The 26,027-nt window shown below is 36.7% G+C and overlaps 1 protein-coding gene across 3 annotated transcripts in view; it reads left to right on the top strand.

The window, feature by feature from the left end:
* Nucleotides 1-26,027, top strand: part of ESCO1 (establishment of sister chromatid cohesion N-acetyltransferase 1) — a 33,192-nt gene extending 7,165 nt beyond the window's left edge. For 2 of the 3 annotated variants that reach the window (XM_063326684.1, XM_063326685.1), the window contains 7 exons: nucleotides 5-68; nucleotides 2,225-2,339; nucleotides 11,934-12,065; nucleotides 19,381-19,470; nucleotides 21,897-22,040; nucleotides 22,935-23,122; nucleotides 25,290-26,027. In XM_063326684.1, the coding sequence (XP_063182754.1) occupies nucleotides 5-68; nucleotides 2,225-2,339; nucleotides 11,934-12,065; nucleotides 19,381-19,470; nucleotides 21,897-22,040; nucleotides 22,935-23,122; nucleotides 25,290-25,437 (881 nt within the window). In that variant the 3' untranslated portion in view covers nucleotides 25,438-26,027. Of the gene's footprint in view, nucleotides 1-4; nucleotides 69-2,224; nucleotides 2,340-11,933; nucleotides 12,066-18,667; nucleotides 18,791-19,380; nucleotides 19,471-21,896; nucleotides 22,041-22,934; nucleotides 23,123-25,289 lie in introns of those variants that run through there. The other variant, XR_010070006.1, reaches the window with a different exon arrangement.

The following is a 26,027-nucleotide window of genomic DNA, read 5'->3' as shown; positions in this document are numbered from 1 at the left end:
GTAGGCTTGGCTCCCAAGCAGTTGACGCAAACTTCATTTACAAATCAAACTTCTGAAACTGAGAACAGGTATGGTATTTCATACATTATGAAATTACAGTAACCTTCCATAGAGTTATGAGAGGTTGTATTATAAGACTAACAGTTCTATTGTCTCCCAGCCTCAACTTTCAGTTTCAAATAAGTGACTTGTCTTTTATAAAAATAGATTTCATTTTACCCAGTTATTAAGGGGTGTTTTTATTTTGTTAAGAAAACTATTAAGCAAGATATTTAAAACTACACATTTATTTTAAAAAGTAGAGTTTAACAGAGTTGGGAAGACGTTTCTAATGGTCCCTTCCTCAAATCAGATGATAACCAGAGAGTACGGAAAGGGTTTACTACATGATTTTAATTTACTGAATTATTTCATTTGCTTCTGGAAGAGTTTTCTAATTCTTAGGTTATGGGAGTCTTGTATATATGAAATCTTTTTAGGTGGGGAAGAGGGGATTTAATTTGGATTGTTTTTTATTCCTGTGAAATGAAGGTGTCAGCTGCCATATAGAAAATGATATTTGTTCTTACTACTAGCAGTTCAAATTTTATGTTTTATCTTTGATGGTGTTGACTGTTATAGTTTTTGAACAATTCTGATATAGTCTCTGGTTTTGGCCAGTTACAAGCTAAATACAATAATTTCTTTGTACCTGATACCTTAAACAACAACATAGTTGGCATAGTGGTTAGTATATTGATACTGTTTTCTGTATTCATAATGGAGACAAGAAGAAATGATGCAGAATGCTTTCAGTACCTCTATCTGAGGCCAGATTAACAATTCTGACTAACCAGGCCCTTTGTACATGTTGGAAGAACTCTTCTACTATGTAATTTCTCAGAAGATGGGTGGTAAGGTAGATGTAAAACTGGCTAAATGAATATTTTTAGATTTTTCAATAAATACTACTAAACTTTGATTTTTCGTATTTTTGTTCTCAACTGCCAAACATCTTTATGGTATCTACTCAAATTTATTAACTTTATTAGCTGAACAAGGCCATATTGCTTTACTATTATTTGGGTATACATTTTTCGTATAAGATCTTTCTTACCCTGCTTTCTGGTTGCTATCCAAGATTTAAGCCATCATTGTTTCTGTGGTACTGTTGCCATAACATAGAGTAATGTCCATATCTACAGTGTAGCTCTCTTTAGGGCTTTGTAAGAAAAGGTTGCGTCAGGAAAAGGCAAACCTTGAAGTAGCTACCTAATGCAAATTTTAGGGCACATGACAGGAATAAAAAAATTAGCTTTGATTTAGCACAAAAAATGCTGTTTTAAAAATGTCTGGCAAGAGTTTTTATTTTTGAAAAAGGTCACTGAATTAACCTGCTACATGTACTACAGCAGCTGCTACAATTAAGTGTTTGGCCCAATATCTTTAGTTTGCTGAGAAACAGAAAATATGTAAATACCTAATTGAAGTACGAGTATTTTTATGTGTGTTTTGCTTTGGTGATCTCCACAAGTCTTATCCAAACCTGGAATTAATGTTATTTTTCCCCTGAATATAGTATTAAGCTCATAGTTTAACTTTGTTTTTGAAGTATTATAGTACTTTGCAGTATTTCTTTCAGTCACAACAAGGGGGAAACTTAAACTGAGTAAGAGAGATTCCAGTGATATCCATGCATTTATTCCTCAGGTCCTCTTCTCCCTCCTTTCACTAACAGCCATTAGAAGAGAATAAGTTTGAATTGAATTTGAGAGAATTAGGACATCTGTTTCTTATTGCCTGCTTATATTTGTGGGAATATTTATATGGTCGTCTTTAGCAGCCTGATGTATCGTACCTAAAACTAGAAATCTAAACTTTATATAGGAAATACATAGCATTAGGCACCATCAGTTATGCCCTGAAAGTACCTCAGTTAAATGCTTGTGTTAATGGTTGTGACTAACCTTCCCCAGTTGATTATAAATTTAGTATTTTACTTTTTTTCATTAAAAAAAAATCTTGTAATTAGGGTAGTAACAAACAGGTTTTTTTTGTTAATACTTTTATTTCCTTATTTTTCCATTTGAATTATAAATTAAAACATATAGGACTGTGTTTTCAGTAATTAACTTGGATTTTCATCTCCTTAAAGTTAGTTATGCTAATCACAATGGCTTTGAGTATCTAGGATGACATGTATAAGCAGTCCCATTTTTAACATGAAATATATTTATATTTCAAGCGTTCCATTGTCAAATCCTTCATTAGCATCAAAATGCAGTAACTTCCTACCATCTGAGGAACATATTCAGAAGCTAAAAGAAGCAGGAAAAGATGGCGATAAGCAGATGATCATAGTAAGTAATACCCTTTTAGTAAGGCTTATATCTTCTTGAAGAAATTACTTTTGAATTTGCAGTGCTGTGTTTTTATGAACTTGTCTAAAAATCATTACTTAAACATACTATTATTGCCATTGTAAATGATTTCTGAAAGTAGAACCTGTACTAGATTTTCATTCAGTATTGACAGAAAAAATGGCGGCAGACAGACTTAACATTTAAAGGTGATTCTTGTTAAAACAAATTTCTGCATTTTTAATAGAACGTCTGTTCAGTAAAAATACAGTTGTTTTAGGGAAAATGAACTTGCCTTTACTTATGTGCAAAATCTCAGTTTAACATTTTAGAATTACAGGAGGAGGTGCATCTGGCAGATGGTGTGCAAAATTAGTATCGACAGATTTATTCCTGCATCTTTCAAATGTCCATTGTTCTGAGACAAACATAAAGATCTTCCAGCAGGAATACTAGTTTGGTTATTTGTTCTTACCTTTTTTTGCTATTGGCTACCAAATGCAGGTATCTCTTTTAAAACAAGAAAATGCAAAATGAGAAGGAAGAGTGGCACACAGTCATCCTTCTATCTTGTAGAATCACACAACTTGATAGTGAAATGATTGGAGATTTTGGTTATGTTTCATTTTGGGTTTTTAATAATCCACACATCAGGTAATCCTTGAGAAATGAAAGGCTGGACCTGGGAAGCTACAGAGGGAGAGGAATCCAGGCCATTAGGAAGGAGGACTCTGTAGTAAGCTTCTTACAAAATTACCCCCCTTGCATATATAACTTGTGGTCTAGCTAAATTGCAATTTTTTCATGTAATACATGGATTATGCACACTAAAATATTAACTAAAATAGAACCAGATGAATTCTGAACACTGTTTTGTATACATACTGAAATATTTTAAAATCAAAGCTTCTGAGAACTAAATTGATAAACATATCCTTGATTTGCCTGAAGTGGTACAAATCTAGACATTTGAATGCCTAGTCACGGGATAAGTGAACCATATCTAACATTTACAAAGTATTTCAGCTGGTGCCCCTTTAAAACTCATTTTACCAACAGAGTTAAAATGCATTAAGATTATTGCTATCAATGCTAAGATTAAATAGCTATATTAAAAGGACTATGAGAATATTCCTTTTCATTTCAGTAAAGCTAACTTAATTTTTGTTCATGCGGTAATAGAACTTGACTGAAGAGATGCTAGGATCTTTGACAAGAAATGCATAACTTTCTGCTTAGCTGTTGAAGAGAGGTTGTGTAGCTCTCCTCTACAGTATTCATACAAAGAGACTCTTTGCAATTTATTGACTGTGATGGTAGTATTCTTGTTTTCAGCCCAAATTAGGAGAGTAATATTTTTTCTCTAGGTATTCAATGGTAAAAGTTTTAAAATTCTGCTAGGTAAATAACTTAGAATACAAAGAATGGGTCATCAATGAAGAAGACTAGGGAAATAAGAGAGACCTAGTTTCTTGTTTTCTGTATGTATTTCTGGAAAATGTAAGCGAGCACTGTATTTAATTTTTAAATGTGAAAGTAACAGCTTAATAATATCTGATATGCTTCATCACTTCATACAAATCTAATTCACTTTGATTTCATTGAGTTCAGAGTAGGCTTTTTGTTGTGTTGAAAGGGCTTTTTGGTAATGCTTGTGGCGCTCTCTACCAAGAAAGCATTAGGTAAGGCATTGGTCTGTTATTCTTTTCCCTGGGGAAAACTGCTTTTAGCATTGTCAAAACATATAGAGGAACCCAAATATTTGTTAAGCCATTTTGTAAAATACTGTCCTTGACATTACTTACTGTGGAGACGAGACATAGTTATGTCTAGAATAGTTTGTGCTAGCATCTGGAAGGGAAAAATCGCTAAATTGACTTCTGAAGTACCAGACTTTGCTCATATAAATACTCGAAAGATTGGAGATTAAATGTATGTAATAAAACAAGGTACATTTTATAATTAAATTGCAAAACTTTCAAAGGTGTTTATGTACTTCTGTAAAGATCCTCTGAGAGCAGAGAAAAGAATCATTTGGTTTACAAGCTGTTCAGGTTGAAATTTCTCCTCTACAGAGAGGAGTCTTACTACACACATCCAAATCACTTGAATTAGCATTTCATAGTGCCTGTAAAAAATTTTATAGTTAATAGCTAAAAATAATTTTTATTTCAAGTTTCTGGTGCATTGTATTAAGAGAAGCAGTTTCATTATTCTTTACCTTGGACAAAGTTGGGTAGTCATGCTTTTATTCTTAGCAAGGAATGTTTAGCTTGCATTTTGTTACAGTTTTTTTAAAAAAATAAAATGCCTGAAAGGTGCAATTTTGGGCTCTCTACTGTGAGATCTGATTCTTTTGGAGATCTGCCAGCCCATCTTGATGTATGTACAGAATCCTTTTTTTTTTTCTTCTTGTAAATGAAGCAAAAAAACTAGTTGGGCTTAGTTTGACTTACCACATGATATGCTATCTTTGTTTTGATATTTTTTTGCTATTGAATTTTCCTAGTCTTTTGAATTTAAGTTTGACATCTGTCCTTTTAATTGCCTTTATAGTATCTGAGGCTCAGAGTCTGTGATGTTACAATGCTGTCTGTGTATTCTAACCTTTTCATTTCCTGAGCTATGTTTAGAGAGATGTTATGGTAAAACTAGTCTTTGTTTTTCATGTTATGCTTTATTTTTTTTATATTTAAAACTTTAAAGATGTATCTTACCTTCCTTTTTCTCCCATATGATTGCTATAACAAATAGATTAATTTTCTGGTTTTCTTAAGTAATATAATCTTTAACAAGCTTTAAGGCTATTTGACTGTAAGAGAACTGTAAAATAATTCAACTTCATTTGTAGAAGAAATATTTAGTAGCTGTACTTGCAGTGTTCTCTTTCTTGGTACACATCATGTAGTTATCTGAGCAGCTTTGAAACATAAAATTATCTTCATTTGTAGACGTACACCTAAGACAAAAGATGAGTTGTTTCTGTTTTCTTCAGATTTGCTTGCTGTCACACATCTTAAAAAGCAGGTCTCTTCAGAGCATAGAACTTATCTGAAAACAGCAAGGAATCTAGCGCTGCAACAAACTTCTTTAAACAAACAGTGAGAGGAAGCAATGGTGTTCGAAGTGATGTGCAAAGATTTAGGTTCAGACCAAGGAGTGCATGATCTGTTTTTCTGGAGGAAAGAAATTAAGATTGATGCTAAAAATACATTTTGTTCCAAAGCCATGACTTAGTGTTTAGAGAAGCAGTGTATTCTGAGCGTTTGTCAACTGTACCCTCTTACACTGCATTTAAATGTTCAGTTGGTAGGTTGACAGGTTACGTGAAGCTCCATATTGGGAGTTTTATAGAGTATTGCACTAAAATTGTTCTTTACTTTCTAAGTACTTGAATCTGATGTGCAAATATGAGAACTTGAATATGAAATAATCTGTTCCTTAAACTTCTGAAATGGAAATAAGTAATAAATGTGCAAAGCATATGTTTTCAATTTTCATAAAATAAGATATGCTGTACATCCAAGACAAGGAGAGTCAATTGTTTGCTTCTTGTAAAAATTCTGCTTGCCTGCCAGATCCAGGTCACAATTTTGACCATAAGAATAGGAATTGATAAAAGCATTAATGCTACCAAGAAATGTTCTAAATAATGACCTTTGAAGGGAAACTTCTTCCATTTTATGCCACTAGGGAGATGCGTTCCTTTGGAAATTAAGCTAGTCTTTTGAAAATGATACCCATGAATTTTAGGAAAGAACATGTAAAAAAAATGAACAGCAAAAACAAGTCACTGAAGTGGTAAAAAGATAGTATAGTGAGAGACTTTTCTGCCTTTCTAGAGATCTGAGTTAATGTCTGGATGCAAGCAAGCATGATTAAATGTAGATTATTTTTGTAAGTAGCAACAAATGGGTGGATCAGGATTGCTTGATGGAAGATGGTTTTGATTCTGAGGTTTGAATTGGTGCTATATGTGGAAGTGATGTGCAGGCTAATTCAGTTCACACATTTGGATATCATATTTAAATTTTTCCTTGCATATATTTTGGTTAAGCTTGAACCCAGTTTCCTGTTTGACTGAAATAGGTATTATATGAAAGAAATATTTTGATTTAAGCTGAAAACACAATCCTCAGTGGAAATAATAAATGTAAAAGTGATTTCTTATGAGCCTGTAGAAGGTTGCATAACAATCATTTAAAGTTGCTGTTTTCTTCCTTAAACTGGTATAGTCTGGTTGGCAGTTTCCCCAAAGAACTGGAGAATGGGTTTTGAGCAATGTTTTGTAGTTCACATTAGTTAAGTGAACTCTTTTCTTTCCTGTAATCCCAGTAAAAACAAGGCAGTGGTTACTGCATAAGTGACTGGGGAGGGAGTTTGGTCTTAAGAGCAGTCACTCTTTCTTTCTTCCTGCACAAACCTTACCTTTTGGGACAGCTCTGCTCTCAGGGGGGCCAGCAATGACCATCCTTTCTTATTGTCACTCCTTCCCATTTCTACTTCACTGCACCAACCCAGCTCTCTCTAGCGAATTCAGGTGGGTCGTGTTTGGTGTCCTTTGTCCGGAAGGTGAGAATATTGTGTGAGGTTAGCTGGGGACCCGCTACAGGAGTTCAGGCACCAAGGCTACTAAGGTTGTGTTATGGGTTAACCCTGGCAGGCAGCTAACCACTGTGCTGCTGCTTGCTCACTCCACCCAAGTAGGATGGGGGTAAAAACTCGTGGGTTGAGATAAGGACAGTTTAATAGGTAAAGCAAAAGCTGTGTATGCAAGCAAAGCAAAACAAAGAATTCATTCGCTACTGGCCATCGGCTTGCAGGTGTTTAGCCATCTTCAGGAAAGCAGGGCTCCATCATGTGTGACAGCTGGGAAGACAAATGCTGTAATTCCAAATGTCCTTCCCTTCCTCCCTCTTTCCGCTGGCTTTTATTGCTCAGCATGTTGCCATGCCAGGTGGTATGGGATACCCCTCTGTTCAGTTGGGGTCAGCTGTCCCAACTGTGTCCCCTCCCAACTTCTTGTGCACCCCCAGCCTCCTTGCTGGCAGGGTGGTGTGAGAAGCAGGAAAGTCCTTGATGCCATGTAAGCACTGCTCAGCAATAGCTAAAACACCCCCGTGTTATCAACACTGTTTGGGTCGCAGATCTAAAACATAGCACCATAGCAGCTGCTGTGAAGGAAATTAACCTTGTCCCAGCCAAAACCAGTATACACTGGAACACTCTGTATTATTCTTGAATAATGTTTTTATATGGGTTGAGAAAATATTAATTGTCTATCGCAAATAGTGTGCAGATTTGATTAATTTTTTTTTTTCATATTGCTTTAGCTAATGACCAGTGAGGATATCATTTCATGGTGGATAATGATCCTCCATTTTCATTTTTCATATATGTTAAATAAAATTAGATACATCACAGTTATGAAAGCTTCAAGTTGATTTATATCTTTTGGATAAAATAGCTTTTCAGAAAGATGGGTACTGGTGAGAGGGGTTTTTTTTTTGGTTTTGGGGTTTTTTTTGTTGGTTGTTTTTTGGTGTTGTGGGGTTTTTTTTGTTAAATTCCACAGTATTCATTTTTAAGTGAAACTTGGTTTTGAGTTGGGTCATGTCTTCTGATCCTCCTGGTCAGCAAGGGGATCTACCCATCAGCTTCAGTCTTGAATGCATCTTTTGTTGAAATAGCATTCTTTGAACTTTTCATTTTTTGTGGAGAGCCCAAAAATCTTTGTGTTGTTTCTTCCTGCTCTTGTATTTCCTTTCCACCCTGCCTGTTTCTATGGCTGGGTTTTATTCTTTGTTCCATGAAAAGACTAGAGGAAAACATAATCTTCCTCTAACTAACACTAGGTAATCAAGAAGGAGGTGACCTAACCTGTGACTGAAGAGAGGGAGAGAGAAAGAAGGAGAAAAAAAAAAAAAAAAAAAAAAAAAGGGGGCCCCTTTTCATCTCCTACAGAGGCACCAAATGCCTTTTTTGCTTGCAGGGCTCCTTATTCCACATATGGAGGATCAGCAGACATGCACCTTCTCAAAGAAGATATTGGTAAGACTTTTCTTTCTGTCTAACACAGAATTAAGAAACCCTTCTGGAGATTAAGGCAACATTGTCACAATGTTCAATTACAGTGAGCCTTGAAACAGTGGATCACATATATCCTGTGCTTATATTAATGAGGATTGCCTGATTGCCTGAGATGTCAGGAATTCTTAATTGCCATCTACACATGCTGAATTTGCTAAAGAAATAAAATTATCCTTGCTCTTTATTGTTACTGCTTAGAAAATTGAGTTTTAAATAGTAATACATTTTTCTGCCTGCGACTCACATTTTCTTAAATATTGGTCTGAAAAACATTTCTCTAAGTTCTGAGAGACAAAACTCTTGCACTTCTTCTAGTTGTGACAAGTCGACAGTTTATTCTCCAGTACCCTAGTATCTGATGTTTGCTGAGAATTCCCCCCCCCCCCCCCGCCCAAAATCCCAGTTTTAAGTTATTATTTACTCTCATATGTGGTGCATAAGATGTTCTTGGTTGTTTTTTTTGGGGGGATGTTGTTTGTTTGTTTTGGTTTGGTTTTTTTTTTGTTCCTCCGTCCCCATTAGGAAGGACTGGCAACCCGTAATGCAGTATTATTGTTTGGAAGTATTTTTTCCCTCTTGATGCGTACCCTTTCCACTTGCTTATGCAACGACATCAGGTTAAAAGTAGTCAGATTCTGTAGGTGTTTTGTTAAAGTACAGAAATGCATTCTTCATAATTCCTGACTTTATTTTGCACGTCTTTTTTTTTTTTGTTGTTGTAGTCTGCATGGGATTTTACAAAGCTGCTTTTTTTTTTTTTTTGGTCTGTGGTGTGGCTTTGAAATAGTACTTCAGTTGCGCAGAAAGGCTATCTTCTTTACTACCCTGAGGATACTGTAAAGTATTTGCTAAAAGTATAGTCAGCATTTATCAGGGCTACAGAGTTCAAAAGATTGCTTTAGATACTACAATGTGGTTTTTCTGATATTCACATAAGAGGTTTTTAATATTACCCTGTGTGTGTAGCCCATCGATACAACCGAATCATGTAAAAATAGTAATATTAGCGAAATCCTTAACAACAGCAACAAAAAGATCCCCCCCTCCAAAACCCAAACCCACTGATACCAGCAATATCCAAGAAAGCCAGACTGCAAAATACAATATGGCAGTACTATTCCAGGGGAATTACCCGTTCCTGGAGACTTGTGAAATAGCATATATGTTTGTAAGGCAAATGGGATGAGCTAAGGCGCCTGACAACTTTCAGAATATCCTTGCCTTGTATTTCTCAATGAATTCCTACATAGCTAGGCCTTTTTTGGCTTGAGATTTTTGGTAGTAAACTAATAGACACTTTAGCTTAAATACCTTTAGCTTCTTGATCATTTGAACAGAAAATGTTTCTTGAGACTTACTGCAGTACTGATATGTGCTAAGTATTTAAAGAATTGCTTTATGTAGCTGATTTTCTAATTTACATGTCTTACTTTTTTGAAGTACATTCCAAGCATGGCAAAACAGACTTCCTCTTCACTTTTCTACCCTAGGTATAGGGGATTAAATGCTCCATCTTCAAGATAGGAATTACTAAATTCGGTTCAATTGGTTCATCTTAAGATAATTGCCATACATCATCCTTCCTGCTGCCTTTTTTCATCTTTCATGTATAAAGCCTTGAAATGCAGTATGTTTTGGTGGCCAGATGGGTACTTTGTTTTGAACTATAGTGCTGCTTTAAAGGATGTCTGCAGGTAAAATAAAATGTGTTGCGTTCAATTTTTACACATTTAGAAACCTCATCTTATTCTGAGTTTGCAAATCTAACCTCAGGGTTCATCTTTCCTTTTTCCTTCAGAAAATTAATGTACGCAGGTTTCTTCTTCTCTATACGGCAGGAATGTATAATTAACGTTCAGTTAAAGCAATAGCTTCTCAGATTCAGCTGCTTTCTTTTCGCTGAGTTCCACATATGTGCTCTTAAAGAAAAGTTTAACTCTGAGTTTGTCTGGACAGTTGTACCTTTAGTCTCTTCTTGGAAAGAAACTGATACCTACATTTTAGATTTCACTAATAACTGCTTGAAATAAATTGTTGTTGTGTGGTGAACTGGGCTGTCATCTAGCTCTTAGACATACCTAAACATATCTTCGAAGATGGAAGGAGTAAGAAATGATTCGTAAACACTTTCACTGTGTTGCAAAATGCTTTCTTCTGTAAAGTAGGCTTTTTTACTATGAATATTTTTAGCTCTCAGAAAAAAACATTTAAGTTCAGGTGATCTGTTTTCTTGCAAATTATGCACTTTCAATCTGTGCACATAGATCAATTTCCTTTTAAAAAACACCCTCAAGTCATCTTTTGCTTATACAGTATCCTATTTTAGAGTATAAAATAACTTTTTGTTTCTCTATTATTTGTGATATATGTTGAAATAGATTAAAAGTGACATGTATTGCTGCTTATATAAACTCAATGTCCAAATGTAGTTAAAGAAAAATATAATGTATTTGAGCATTAAGCTATAACTTTAAATGTGCTTTTTTGGCTAGAGACTTCAGTCTAACTGGTATTCTTTTGCTCTTCGCAAAAGGCACTCCCTGCACCTGACATTTCAGTCTTTATTAGGCACTGACTTCTTAATCTGAGCATACTTGGAAGTTGTTATGCTGTTTTAATGAATAAATAGCAAAGCAATAGGCACTGAGTAGTGCCCTTAATTTCGTAATGGTTGGTTATAGAGTAGGAGGATAACCTAAAGGGTCGTGAGCAAAATGGTATGATTTTCCATTTGTAGCTGCTATCCAGTGTCTGAAAAATGAAATTTATGAACTCTGTGCAATTAAGATGGCATGTCAAACATCATACTTAGCTGTTTTCAGTTAGTAGTTTAGACTTAAGTCCTGAGAGTATATTAAATGAGGCTTTTAATCAATGAAGAGAGGGATAAAAAAACATAATGCTATTTGATTGCTTTGAAATATTTGGTTTTCATAAAACCCTAAAAGGTAGTGATCAGCTGTTGCAGACCTATTGCTGATCTTAATGATTATTTCTGTAACTTTTGTTTTTTATAATATCCTTCTGAACATTCAGAAAATGAATCACCTTTGGCCCACCTCAAAGCAACTCGCAACCAAAAGAGAGGCAGCAGCAGAACTGCAGGGAAAACCAAATAGTGTGGGGCTGGATGTGGGAATTTTCTTTGTGGAAGTTGTTTATGTTTACTGCAAATAGGGTAACAAAGGATTAATTCTCTGTATTTCATAAAATAAGTCATCTATTCAAAACTAATGGAGGTGGAGCTAATTTTAATTTTAGGTAGAGTTTACTCTGTGATTGATGCCTGTGCCTTTTGGGTCTGTGTGGGTTTTTGAAAGATGGAATTCTAAATTCTGTACTTGTTCTTTCTCCTGGTTCACTCCATTTTAGCCTCTGTGTTGAGTTTCCAGAAGGGAAGTTATAAAAGACATGTCTGGTTAGTTCTGTTAAACTGTATTTACTGTGCTTGCAATTGACAAATACCTTTCTTTTTTTGTTTCTTTTTTTTTTTTTTTTTAATAGGATGCAGGACAGAAGAGATTTGGTGCTATTTCCTGTAATATTTGTGGAATGCTTTACACTGCATCAAATCCAGAGGATGAAACACAACATCTGCTATTTCATAACCAGTTCATAAGTGCTGTCAAATATGTGGTAAGAAAACCTTATCTTTGTAAAGACAGAAGCATTATCTTCTATTTGCTGTGTGCTACTTACAATTCGCATTACATTACGTTGTGTTTTAATAGCTTAGTACCACAGTAGGCCAGAAATAATCTACTTTGGGAAATAAATGTTCTTAAGAGCCATGGTAGACAGGTTATATGTAAGGTATAAAAATACTTAGTAGGATAGTGGTGTTTCATTGCCATTGTGTTCTTTCTGTTACAATTCCCTAATCCTGGGGGGTTGAGGGTGGTGATAGGAAAACAAAGGAACGTAACTGTTCTGAAGGCGCTAAATAGAGGTTTCAGTACAACTGGTGTTTGCAATGGTTGGCTTAATAGTCAGACAAAGAGCTGAAGATACCGTTTTTCTAATTGTGTAATCTTAGATGACTTCCAAATTACTTTTTCTTAATTATGTGTAATTTGAAGTGAGACTGCCTAGGAATCCAGCTGATACAACTTTATAGTATATTGAAACTTTACCGCATTTATAGCGTGATTGTAATCTTTAAGCATAAAGTCCAAAGTATTATTGCATAACTTCATTATATGTGCTGTATCTGAGTATATCTCTTATATTAAAGCTCAGATTTGAAAAATTTTGTACAATTTAGAGTACATTGTAAAATCAGCTACTTCACACTAGCTGATATTACAAGAATTATAGGAAATACCTGTTCACACGTCTGAAATCCAGAGCAGAATCCACAAAGTCTATTTTCTTTATCACACATGTTACCTTCAGTACTCTACACTCGAGTAGATAAGACCTCCAGGATAACTGAACTGAGGCCACCAATTCATTTCATGTAGGTACCAAATGACTGTTGGGCTACTCTGAAATCTCAAGCTCAATTTTATCCCGCTGTTTACAAATCTAGAGATGTATCTTCATAGCTAAAGTGTTTGAAACTATCTGGTAAATAGTTCTGGTATTTGTTCTGTTCTTTGTTAGTTTTGCTGAAAAATCCAGACACTTTGAAAGATCTCTTGTGATACACATTAGCTACGTTGTGGGGGTGAGACTGGGTAGAAAGTATGATGGAATGCAATACGCTATAATGGCAGCATGTAATACGTTTCCTCATTTTATTCCTGTTTGTTGTCCCTCACCACCCCCGCCAAGTACTTTCAGATCTTGAATGTTTCCAAAGATGTAAATATAATTTACAGAAGATGGTGTTAGTTCTTTGGGACAGAAGCTGGCAAATGAGTTCAATAGTTACTTAAAGCTGCTATGTTCATGTAGGTAGGAAGCTGCTCTGAAGTTTGAATATTTCGGAAGTTGAAAGAGCTGAAATTTATCACTTGTATGCATGTTCTATCACTGAAATCTTTTAAGACTCTAGTTGTGTTTTGTGACATCACAGATGGCTATAGAGCGATGATTTAGGTGCTTATTCTAGAACAGAAACTTGTAGAGTAAGTTTTTTCTTGTAACAATTTGATTGACACTGTTTTCTGCATGGATAAGTAACTTTTGCCATGTTAAATAGATAAGTCTTTAACTAACACTAGTCATTTGACCCATAGTCAGTGGTTCTTGGTTGATTGTATTGTGGTAACGTCTCCATGACAGAAACATCCTCACCTCCTCTTAGAAGATAATTTGAATTTTAGAGATAAGCATTCTTGCCAGTAAATTAGTACATTAAGTCTCCACTTGCTAATTCTTAGTCATCCAGAAATACTAGAAGAATGATTGCTAGTTATCCTAGTTTTACTAGGAAGTTTCTAGTGGGGATTGTTGGGAGGATGGCTCGGAGGTGTGATATGCTTAGTTTCTAGATATTTGTATATAGTTACTGTGTTGAAACTATAACTACTTTCCTTTCCCTGACAGAAAGTGTTAACTGGACAGTAGTATCATGGGATTAAAAAAAATTGTACTAGAGAAAGTCTTGGTAACTTCTTGGTTAGACTTTCTGGTCCAGGAACATCTAGTCTTGGTGACCTTGGTATGTTACTTTATTAGCTCTCCAGATATTCTTTTTTATGTAGTTAATATATTTGGTATTACTGTTGATTTGGAGGCCATTCTGAGGTATCTTAGAAACATTTTTCATTCTCTTGTCATTCATATTCTTCATGCCACATTATGCAGTCCCAGTCTGACTTGAGAAGACTTTTTGCATTTTTCCTCCCTTTTGGGGGAAAAACTCTTGTTACAGGGCCTAGTAGTTCTATTGATGATTCATTTCTCAGAATCACAAAAAGAAGGCCTATGTACATTATCGTGCTAGAGCTTCTTGCTGGGAAGTGTGAAAACGGTTAGTGTCTTGCCTGCCTGCATGCAGCTGCTTAGTGGATTTTTTGAAAGTACTCAGTAGCCAGAAGATAGTTTGACCGGAAATAATAAATTATTTACTCTCTTAATCAAAATATAATTTTGTTTGGTTATTTTTAAAGGCCTATCTTGTTTCTTTTAGTAAAAATTTTATTTAGGTGTCTCTAGAAATTTCGTGATGCCCCCAGAAGTACGACAGGCTAACAAGGAGATGGTATTGGGATACTTGTTTTGTCATGGATGCCTAGAGATATCCTTATAGAGACAATAAGGAAGTTGTAGGCCTTGTGTGGAGACAGAAGGTTTGGCAAGTTTAATGACATTTTCTAAATTTGGGTACAGAAGATTGGCAAGGAGTGATAGGGTTTTCTGAAGGGTGCTATTTGCTATTAATAGAAGCGTGCAAATTGAATAAGCAGGAAGGTAAGGTGATCAAAGATAGTACTGGAGCAGGAATAGATTGCTGTGGGAGATGTCCCCTACTGCAGACAAACGTGGGAATCTGTCTCACTGTCCTTCTGGTTTCAGACATCTGAAAGTCTTCAGAAAACATATGCCATTCTAGCATGTGCGTGCATTAAGTGATGACATACATCAAGTGTTAACTCCGGTGGGATAACTTTGTGGGACGGATACGTGGTTCAGTTTTATAAAGTCCTCTAGCTGTGATACCTCACAATGTCAATTGTGTATCCTCTCTGTGATACCACATAGTATCAACTTAGTATTTCTGCAAAATTTTAAGAGCAAGACATTATTTTTAATGATGTCTTTAAGTTGCAAAGCCAAAAACTTAAGTTAGGAAATGCCTGTGGATTCAGGTGCCTGATGTGAATGCAGTTAATGTATTATTATTTCAAGCTCACCCTCTTAGTTAAGAATATCTTGAGCTGACGACAATAGAAAAAGCTGTTATTTGAGCTAATGTCCAATCTGGTAAATTTTCAGTATCTATTCTGCTGTAACCGCACCCAAACCCATCTGTTGAGGTTCTTATGATTTTCAGATATTAAAAAAAGGCAACATTTGACTTTTGGGACCTAAGACAATGGTGAACTTTGTCATCTTAGAAAGATTTCATGCTTGTCTTGATTTGCATTAATTCCAAAAGTGATACATCTGTACAATATAAAACTTAGTAATACTGCAGATAAAGTTCTAACCTATCTTCTGTGAGAATCTTAGTTTTAGCAGGGGGTAGTATTTAATAGTTACATCCAAGGATCTTAATGTGTTCTACAGTCAAAACCTCATTCTCCATGTTAAGGTCATAGGACAGGGAGGCAGAATATCTGTAATTTGATGAAGGAGTCAGGAAGAAGAATGAAGTAGACCTATTTCTCTGCTACAAATTTTCAAGGTTCAAAGTGCACGAAATTTCATGCTAAACTTAATTATTAGGAGAAAATTTCATAAACGCTTTTCTTAGCAAAGACTGAGAGTTATACAGGATTAACCACATTTCTCTCACTACCTCAATATTTTTGAGGAAAAAATGGTATAAGAAAAAAACCAGCACCAATTTTCATTTATTTGAATTCACTTGAGAAATACGGAGTACAGACAAATCAGAACTGACGTATACAGATACCAGGTTTGCTGTCCCGTTTCATTCTCTTATGTAAGGATTTTAAAATATGAGGAAATGCATGGGAAGCAGCCTATTGTGTCTTCTAACTTATTGCTTTTAAAGACAAATCTACATCAGAGATTATTTTAAACTATAAGCAGAACATAGTTCATGTGAAATTGAGCCCTGAAGATTTCAGTTAATGTACTATTAATGTTGGAGCCATCTTTGCAACCATGTTCTATGTTATTCATTATATACTTATTTAATATCCAGTGAAAGCAATGCACTACACAGTGTAGCGGTAATTACTGTCTGCACTATTTCGTGATGTGGCAGCTATTGCTTGTCTCTATTGCCCTTTTTTGGATTATTTCATTCTTTTGGAATTCTGTTGCTATTGCACCTTAATAAACAAGCAGAAGCAATCTTCAGTCTTGTTTCACTTGGGAGGAGAAGTTAGATTAGAAAAGAGTTGCCTGTGCATTGCAGAGTTGCCTTATGTTCTCAAATGCTTACAAGTACTTGTAGGATAAATAGCTGTAGCATGGAAGGGAGGAGGGTATTGCAACAGTCATTACAAACCAACGGGGCTCTGTACAGCCCCAGTCTGCCCAGCTGTGGTGGTTAGGCTGTATGTGCCTTGCTGCTGCTGGCTGTAGGTAGTCTGTTGTTGATCATGGACTTCCAGTATCAGGGAGGAGTGGTACAATCATGTTCTTTTACTCCAGGCCTTGCAGAACATGTATCCCGGTGGAAACAATAGCTTTCCTTTTGACGACTTTGGTCATCACAAGCAACATATGTCAATGCTTGGGCATCTGATTCAACAGTAAATAAGTCTTAATGCCCTAAAGTAATGTAAATTAAAAGGAAGGGAAAAGCAATTTTTGCAGTAGAATATTATAAGGTATATTGCAGGCATAATGCTTTTGTTTCTTACTACAGCAAGGTTTTCTTGCCATCTGCCTGAGTGAAGGAGTCCTACTTTAGTTCTCAGTGATTGAAATACCTTGCAGGCTGTTGTATTTTGTTTTAACGGTGTTTAAATAGTGGGGTTTTGTTTTTTTTAAAAAACAAAACAAAACCCAAAACAACAAAACGGTAATAGGTGTGTTAGGGGAGATCATCTTCAGACCACATGCAAGATACTGGTACTAAAGCATATTTTGTGTATTGGAGGTATCTAATACGACCAGTCCCAGCTGAAGATATATCCCATTTTCCATAACAGCTTTAGTGTTAAAATGTGACAGAGCTGTGATCAGTCATGTGCATTACTTCCATTTGTGTGGTTTATAGGAAGCACAGTTCATTCCCTACTAAGGCTAAACGATAAAGATGCAGATACTTATGTGAAATGTTAGTTTTTCTTTTTGAAATTCTCCGAGCTGCATCAGTAACAAAGGAATAAGACTTTAAAATGTCTTCACTAAAAATCTTGGTTGAGCTTAGGGTTTGCAGAAACTTCTTGGAAAGCTTAATCTAAAACACACATTTCGGAATAAATTCCAAAATACTTCAATTTAGAAACTACCCCTCCTGATCAGTCCCTGAATTATACCAATCACTTAAGAAAATAAACAGCTGGACAATTATGAAAATAATGAGCTCTAAGTATTAGAGAGTCAATTATTGTATTTTTATAGAACTATTTTTAGACTTCTGCAAATACACTGTTGCTTAAAAGCGTAACAGTAGTATGATGATCAGAAATGTTTTCTTCCATCGTATTTCATTTTGTTGGAAATACCTGGCTATAGTGTTAACAGGATAGCTTAACTAAAAATTTAGGGCTGAATTTTCTGTGTTAGGCCTGCAACCTAAAATTTAGTGTTCTGCCTTGGGCCTGCAACATTCTGGATGCTATAATGGTAGGTTTGTCAAGCACATTGCATTTACCTTCTGGGTGATGGTCACAGTTGGTTTAAACTAGGCTTCAGAAAGCTTTTGCAGGGCAAACAGGTAGCCAAAAGGCAGCAAAAGACAAAAAATTGAGAGAGGATAGCATTTGAGGTAGAGTAGTAATCCTTGCCTGAATCTTTTGACACCTTTTCTAACAGTCTCAAAAAAGCACGTCACAATCCCACAAATTGTTCTTCTCTGCTTACCTGAATATTGGGACACTGTTTACTCCCCTTTGTCTTCAGACCATAATGTGTATAAATTCAAATAGGATCTTCATTTGTGTTGGTATTTAATGCAACTACTACTGAGAAGGAAAGCAGGCAGGATTAAAATGGTGTCTGTGGTGCGACCGTTGCCGTGCTGGGTGCTAAACTTACACTTAAATAGTTCCAGGGCTTCCAGCAAGTAGATAAATTTCTAAAATTATTCTCATCATGTCTTGTTTGGGGTAGGGGAGTAAAATCAGCATGATTAAAATGAGATACAGACCGAGTATTATTATAACACTTAAGTTTGTCACTTTTTGTGGTAGTATATATGGCATTCATTCAGTGCCAAATTCCATTGTTTGGTCTTTAGTTGAACATTATTTTATGGGAAGGTACAGATTTCAATGAGAATTATTCCATCAATATTGTTTCTTCAAAGGCTTTTTTATTTAAAGTTGCTTTGAGTAAGACTTGTAGATCAGCCTTTTTAGTGGCTGAATTTACTTCTGCATTCAGTATTTTTAGGTCCCATCAAAGCAACTTGAGTTCTAATATCTACCAGTCCCATCTTACTAGATTTAAGTGGCTTTTTTGTTTTGTTTTTTTCCATGCAGGTACTGCTCATTATTCACCACGAGTGTGGATCTGAAGAAGAGTTAATTACCTCTATTTTTTTGAGTATGTTTATACTTCAGATACACACAACGTAGCCTCCTTCCCCATTAGATTCTTAGAAGGTAGTTATAAAATTTTTTCTAGTATCCTTCTTGTGGCTTTAACAGTTATGATCAGTAACAAACTATTCCTTACATTTTGGGCAACTGCATGCCAATCAGTTCACTTAGAACCTCCTGGAGGTCTTTCGCATGCCAAACTTTAAAACTGAGTGTGTATTTGTGGAGGTAACTATGTTAAAAAGAAATCTTTTATTAAAACTTAGGGTTTTTCCCATTCACTGGACTTCGGAAAATGAGTATTACATAGGTTTGGAAATCAGTTATGTGAGCTGAGTTTGCTACTTCTGTTTTAAAATTCAGTTTGCACTGCAGTCCTGGGGGAAAAAAATCTAGTTGGGAAATTATAAGACACTTTCACAAATTGTTTCTAGATATAGTTAGGCTATTGTATAAATTATTGTATAAATAAGATCATATTATATCTGTTGTGCTCATTTTAAAAAGCTAGCTGAAGTTTCCTTCTCTAGCAAAGCAACTGCTAAATAGTGTGAAGTCTCTGCATAAATTCAGTGTCTAGACCAATAATACACAATTTCTGTTTGTAAAAGTACATCTCATGTATGGTTTAGATAAGTGTTTGTTTTATTTAGGGCTGGAAAAAGGAGAGAATTTTGGCTGAATATCCTGATGGAAAGATAATAATGGTTCTTCCTGATGACCCCAAGTATGCACTTAAAAAGGTATGGTGAAAAGGATGGGACTTGTATATCTTGCTTTCATGTAAGTGATGACAATGTTCGTAGTAAAGTTTGTATAATTAACGTGTGAGCAGCTGAAGTTGGACTTAAAACTGCAGTGGTTCTGTAGCTTTTTCCACAAACATGTTGGACATCCCGCTCTTGTGCACTGCTGCTCTCTCCACAGAGAGGATGGGTCTGAGCAGGAGTGGAAGGTGGGGGTGGGGACAGCATCAACCAACTGATTTTTATTTATTTATTTATTTTTCTAATATACTTGTTGAATGTCTGCCAGATATTTTAGGTAATATAAACTTCCTGTTATATTTAAACAAACTGAAATGTATTGATTTTATTATACAGCATGAATGTGGCACCATTCTCTAAAAGATTTTTGGATCAAATCAGATTTAGGTGGAAAGTGGCCTCAAAAGTCATCTAGTCCATTCCAAAGTCCAAAGCAGGATCAGCTCTGGTTACGATGCATCTGACAGCTTTCTAAAACTTCTACCACTGGAGGTTTTGCTGACCTCTTTGGACTCTGTTATGGTGCTTTGTTATCCGTAACATTAGGAAATTTTCCCTAAATGTCCAACAGAAACTCCATACTGCAATTTAAGCTCATTAGTGCTAATCATGCTGCCATAGCTGTAGAAAACATCCTTTTTTTCCCTCTTTGCAACAGCTTTTTTGTGCCTGAACAAGCTCTGATTGTTTAAAGAGATTGACAGGATGTGCTGGTTTTTAGTTTATACTCCGAAATAATGTTTTACAGAGCTCTGATCATTGTCATACTCTGCTCTAGATGATTTCCATTTGTGCCATGTCTCATGTCTCTCTTGAAACTCTTATCTAAAGCTGGGCACGGTACACTAGTGGAGACTTAGAGCAGCAGGGTACTCTGGTGTCTTGCTGGCTAGCCTGTGTTCATACATCTTAATATGTCATTACATTTGTTTTTTCAGTAGCATGACATTGATTCTGTTTCGCTGGGGATTTGCTGTGACTAACAGGTGCTTTTTTACAGTGCCACCATCACAGGATCACAGAATAGTTGAGGCTGGAAGGGACCTTTGCAGGCTGAATTGATGCCCAGGAGAGTTTTTTCTGATGGCATGACTGTAGTGGGTTTTCTTTAGACTAACATGACTTTTTTAAGTTATTGAATTGACAAGAAACTACAAATTTCCTTTTTACAGTATTTATTAAGTTTTGTTTCTCTGGTGGTGTTATCTTAATTTTAGTACATTCATTTTTTACTAAAATGGCTGAAGAAAAAATAACTTAAAATGTGCTATTTAAGTAGCTACAGGGCTACTTAAAAAATGGGGCAGAGAAAAGGAAGACTGTAGCAAATGAAGTCATTTAGGATTGAGCTCTCTGTTGTCCTATGCAGAGAATCTACAGATGTCACCACTGTGGATGACTGACTTCAAGAACGCTTACTTAGTGTTTCAAATTGGCTAATTAGACATGTCATTAAGCGTGTCATTAAATACTGGTACCTGAAGGTTAGAGAGTAACTGATACCGTGCCTCTTAAAAGTTATTTTAAAAGCATTTTTTAACACAATTTTCATTCGATCAGTACTAACTTCATATATTCGTAGCATCAGTAATTCTAGTTTTGCTTTCCTAATGTAAGTACAATATGTGTTAAAGAAGTTTATGCTGTTTAATGCACCACATAGGAAAGGCCACCTTATTTCTGTCTGGTTTAGTGGCCAGCCCAGCGCAAACAGTGGCAGAGATGACAGAGGGATGGTGGAGGCTGTTTCAATGGTTGTGCAAGGATTCCCCAGCAAAATCTCAGCTCATGAATAAGCTTTAGTTTACATTCATGCTGGAGTTTATGTATTTCTTCTAAACTTACTAATATAAAACAAAATTTTATTTTTGGTTTCAGTTACTCTTTGCAAAGCTAATGGAAGAGCAGAAGGCTTGAGGAAAGAGACAATAGTTACTCATTCCTTTACAACAAACGCGTACATTCTCTATCTGCCTTGTCACTGGGCTTGCTGTCATCTGCTCAAAAGCCTTGATGGATTAGATCTTTCAAAACTTGAAAAGTAACAGGCAGAAAACCTTCAGCTAAGCTAGTGTAGCTTTTGGCATGGATCTCGCTCACTTCTAGAATATCAGAGTCCACACTTTGATTATCTGCGTTCTCTTTATTAGCCTTTGACTAATTGAAGTTTGGACTTAATGGAAGCTGACTTAGAGGTCCCTACTCTTCCTATTTCCAGCTGGGTATTATTTAAGGAACGTTTATGTGGACTGATGTGTTGCAGGTTACTTAGGGAAATCCTTAACTTCTGGAATAACTTTCAGTGTTCTTGATACCTTAGTGCATTTTTGCAAATGTATATATTTATACAAATGTATATTTACATGTGTTTCCCTAAACAGCATTTAAACCTTTTTTGACAGGTTGAAGAAATTAGAGAAATGGTAGACAATGACTTGGGATTTCAGCAAGCGCCGCTTATGTGTTACTCTAGAACTAAAACTCTTCTTTTTATTTCTAACGACAAAAAAGTTATCGGCTGTTTAATTGCAGAACATATCCAGTGGGTAAGTGATTGAATTGGAGAAAGGCAACCCATGTCAGTGCTTAGTGACTCTGTTCTCCAGACATTCTGAAACTATAGAATTACCTGAGAGTTTAAGTCTAAACATTTAGCAAATAACTATTCCATGTATGTCTTCTCCAGAAAGGAGGAGGCTTCTGGTGGTAGACCATTCTGGAATGTAGCTCTTCATTTTTTGTAGACTCCATGCTGAGCCAACACTCGTGTCTGGTGCCATACTTGGCTCAGACCTGCTTGTCTACAGGCGAAGGGTGGCATTTTTCTTCCTCTGCTGTTGTAGCTTGGCATCTCCTGCCTGTTGACAAGCAGATTGAGCTCCCTGCCCGGCAGAAATCCAAGGTGGATGGAGAAGTGGGTTTTGTGTAGGAGCGAGTTGAATCAGTGAGGGGTCAAACAGCTCCACAGCGACCAGCAGAGGGCACAGCTTGTGCCGTGGAGAGCAGGACGAGACGTCGCGCTGCCACTTGCAGTACTGAAAACTGATGTCAGAACTTTGTCCCATATTCTGTGGGTTCCCTGGTAAACTGTGGTGTTTTCTACTGTCCCTTGGGAGCAGCAGACAAGAAGCAAAACAATCTTAGTCAAAGTCAGAGAAATTGATGTAAATGCTTTAATACAGGTGGTAGTAAGAATTGGATTACTTGTTGCTGTTACTTTAAATTGGATAAGCTTTGGAGGGTTTTTTGGTTTAATCTTTTATCATCTGCTCCAATTTTGAAACTGTTAAGAGAAATTAAATGTGACACAAATACGCAGTCTTTTTGGTAAGGCATTTTAGCAAGTAAATATGTTTAACTGAAATAAATTACACAAGAATTACTTTGTTAGTCATTAGCGCTGCTTTTATAGTGACAAATATTTTTTACATCACCCGCAGGGCTACAGAGTTATAGAAGAGAAGGTTCCAGAAGTCAGTTCAGAAAATGAAAAAGTCATATTTGAAAGACAGAAAGCATGGTGCTGTTCCACTTCTCCAGAACCTGCTATTTGTGGGATTAGTCGAATATGGGTATTCAGCATGATGCGTCGAAAGAAGATTGCTTCTCGGATGATAGAGTGTCTCAGGTAATATAAAGTTCTTTCCTTGGTTACGTGTGTTTTAGATGAAACTCAGTCCAAGACATTTATTGCTTTGTGTGTCTCAGGCTTGTATTTTGAAGCTGCTGGTGACACTGGGGACATAGATTTGAGCACAGTTGACAATTTCGGTATTATGTGGGGTTCAATAACTAAGGGCCATTATTCTGAAATAGCTTGTCTTGAACCGAAGTCTTTCTGCCAAGTGCAGTTGTAATGAGTCAGCCTCGCGGACTGCCAGTGAGCTTGGGGTAATTCCTCTGAGGTCATTGGGAGTGAAGGAAATGAGACGGTCTTTGGTCAAAGTGTGAGATTACCCAAGTGTTAAGGACCGTGACCTAATCATTGGCTGAACATCCATTCCTTAGAGGTAGAAAGAGGGCAAAGAACAGATGAGTGCACCAAATGATTTGATATAGTCTGGTGGCTTCCAACTGTACTTTTTTTTTTTTTTTCTTTACTGAGGTTCAGTGAGATATGAGATATTTTCAATTTCCTGGAGCTTTAGTAGGTAGCGATGAGTGTATTCAGCTGAACGCTAAGCACTAGGTCCATAAAAGGACTCGAACATCCGCACTACTGTTCAGATAAATGTTGAACGTCTTGAATCTCCAGACCTTAGGTTTCTTCCAGTGACATTTCCTAGAAGTTCAAGCGCCCGTTCTGAGTAATGATGTCAAGAACTACCCCGGTCTCACTACTGTCAGGTTTGTGCCAGGCACCTTGTTGGAGCTTGAGGCACAGCTACTCCTGGGTCTGCCAAGAGTCCTTGGGTATTTGGAGAGCCCAGCAAAGCGATTCTGCTCTGCAGAATGCATCTTGTGTGGCTGGTGGAGTAACTAGAAAGTTCTTATTGGATCATGTTCTGTCTGAGCTTTTGACTGTGAAGCTGTATTCAGATAGGCGTGTTAACTCGATGATTTAGTTTTATTTTTGGCTGATTTTTAATTGTGTATTCAGTAGCTTCCTAGAAACCGTTTCTAAAGGAAGAATTTCTTCCCCAAAGCACGGCCGGAGTTGCTCCCTGTGCTCTGGTGCTTGTTTGGCCTTCCATTAGCTCATTGCTACCTTAGTAGAAAACAGGCTCAACCAAAAGAGCCGCGTGTTATTTTGGTGCTCGGTTGGATTGTAGAAAGGTCTGATACCTGTCACAGCTGGTGTAAACTTGAGTCCACCTTGAGAATGCCTGCCCTGTTTCACTCAAGCTTTCACAGCCGACCTGCAGTCACAAAAACCCAGTCAGTCTGTCTTAAGGATCTTGCAAAAATCTTCCTAAATAGACTAAAGAGAAGGGAATAAAGCTGGTAATAATTAAAAGACATTCCTATGTCCATCAAAGTTCATACTTGCTCTGCAAGTACATGTAAGTTTATTTTATAGGAATTAAAAAATTTAAATGTAATGGGAGGTTCTTCTGTTTTCACGGATAAATGTTACCTGCCCCTGATCAAGGTCTTACAGCTTGAGATCGGTTTTCTAAATTTGCGCACATAGCCATCCGGAAAAGTACGATGGTATCCCTTGATTCTCTCCTCTTTCTTCAAATAAGAATAAAACATACATAAAATATTTTCATTAAGAAGTTAAGCAAATCGAATCTTTCTTTTCATATAGTTAGTTATTACTGAAAGAGTATCGCTTATGAATTATGCCTTAAGGGTGTGTTCTTAGATGTTCTAAATTAATCCAAGATGTGCTCTCATCCAAATGTCAAATGTAGGTTTTTTTACACCAGGAACTTTAAATTTCATCAGTTCCTTTCAGCCCCTCTAGATCCACCCGCACTTGTTTGTAGCTGATGTTTCCATTCCTAGTGATTGTAGTCATAGTCCGGGCAGTCTCTTTTCTATGAAGAAATAGTTGGAGTAAATTCAGACTTTTTCTAAAACTGTGACCTCTTGATGCAGCTCGCAAGCAATTACTCTGTATGAACGTTTCTTCTAAAATACTAAAACTTTGTAAAAACCCTCCCAGAACAAGCGATTCTCCTCGCCATTCGGAAGGAGGAGATAGCTCTCATAAATACAGCCATCTCCTCCTATTAGAGCTTCTTCCTTTTGAATGTCCGTGACACTTAATTAATGGTTTGTGGCCTAATAACAAATCTTCTTGCGTTATTCCTTGAGGGTAATTTTTTTTTTCTCCTTTTAAACAGGAGCAACTTCATCTATGGCTCTTATTTAAGTAAAGAAGAAATCGCTTTCTCTGACCCCACTCCCGATGGCAAACTCTTTGCGACGCAGTACTGTGGCACCGGCCAGTTCCTGGTGTACAACTTCCTCAACGGACAGCACCAGACTTAACTGCTCCAGAAGGAATTCCCTTTTTATTGGGAGACTTCTGCCGGAACGCCCCAAGCGGGTGCAGACCTTCAGCAGAAGCCAGGGCCATTTTTATTACAGTGAACTCAGGACTGGTAACAACCAAAAGGTTGTACTATTTTATTAAAATTGTAAACAATGCAGTAATAGGCTAACTTTTGTTTTTCTAAAAGAAAGCTATTTTATTAACTTTTACAAAAGTTTGATTGTATTTTATCTAGTTAGTCATGTTTACATGCAGCAGAAAATTGTTCATAGTGGACTGTAAACTAATGCAAAGACTCCTAGTCTCGCTGACGAGTACGCGCTGAAGTTCGTAACGCGGTGATATACCAGTGCTGCCCATCGCCTGCCGCCGGCTCCGGCAGCCGGCTCCGGCCGTTACCCGTTCCCTGCTTGACAGAGGTGAAGGCTACACTCGACCACAGCCAGGCAAGAAGCGTTACGGTGTGGTTGTCGTGGGTGACAACCCTCACAGACTGCCCGGTGCTTCCAGGGTGCGCTGGCAGGTGTGAGGGACCCGACTGGGTGTCACCAGCGGCAGAAACCTGTTCTGCCCCTGTCCCCTCCGC

The sequence above is a fragment of the Chroicocephalus ridibundus genome, chromosome 2 (assembly GCF_963924245.1).
Source record: "Chroicocephalus ridibundus chromosome 2, bChrRid1.1, whole genome shotgun sequence".
In the NCBI taxonomy this organism is placed as follows: domain Eukaryota; kingdom Metazoa; phylum Chordata; class Aves; order Charadriiformes; family Laridae; genus Chroicocephalus; species Chroicocephalus ridibundus.
Note: the sequence above shows the minus strand (reverse complement) of the source record. Positions and strands in the feature narration are given on the sequence as shown.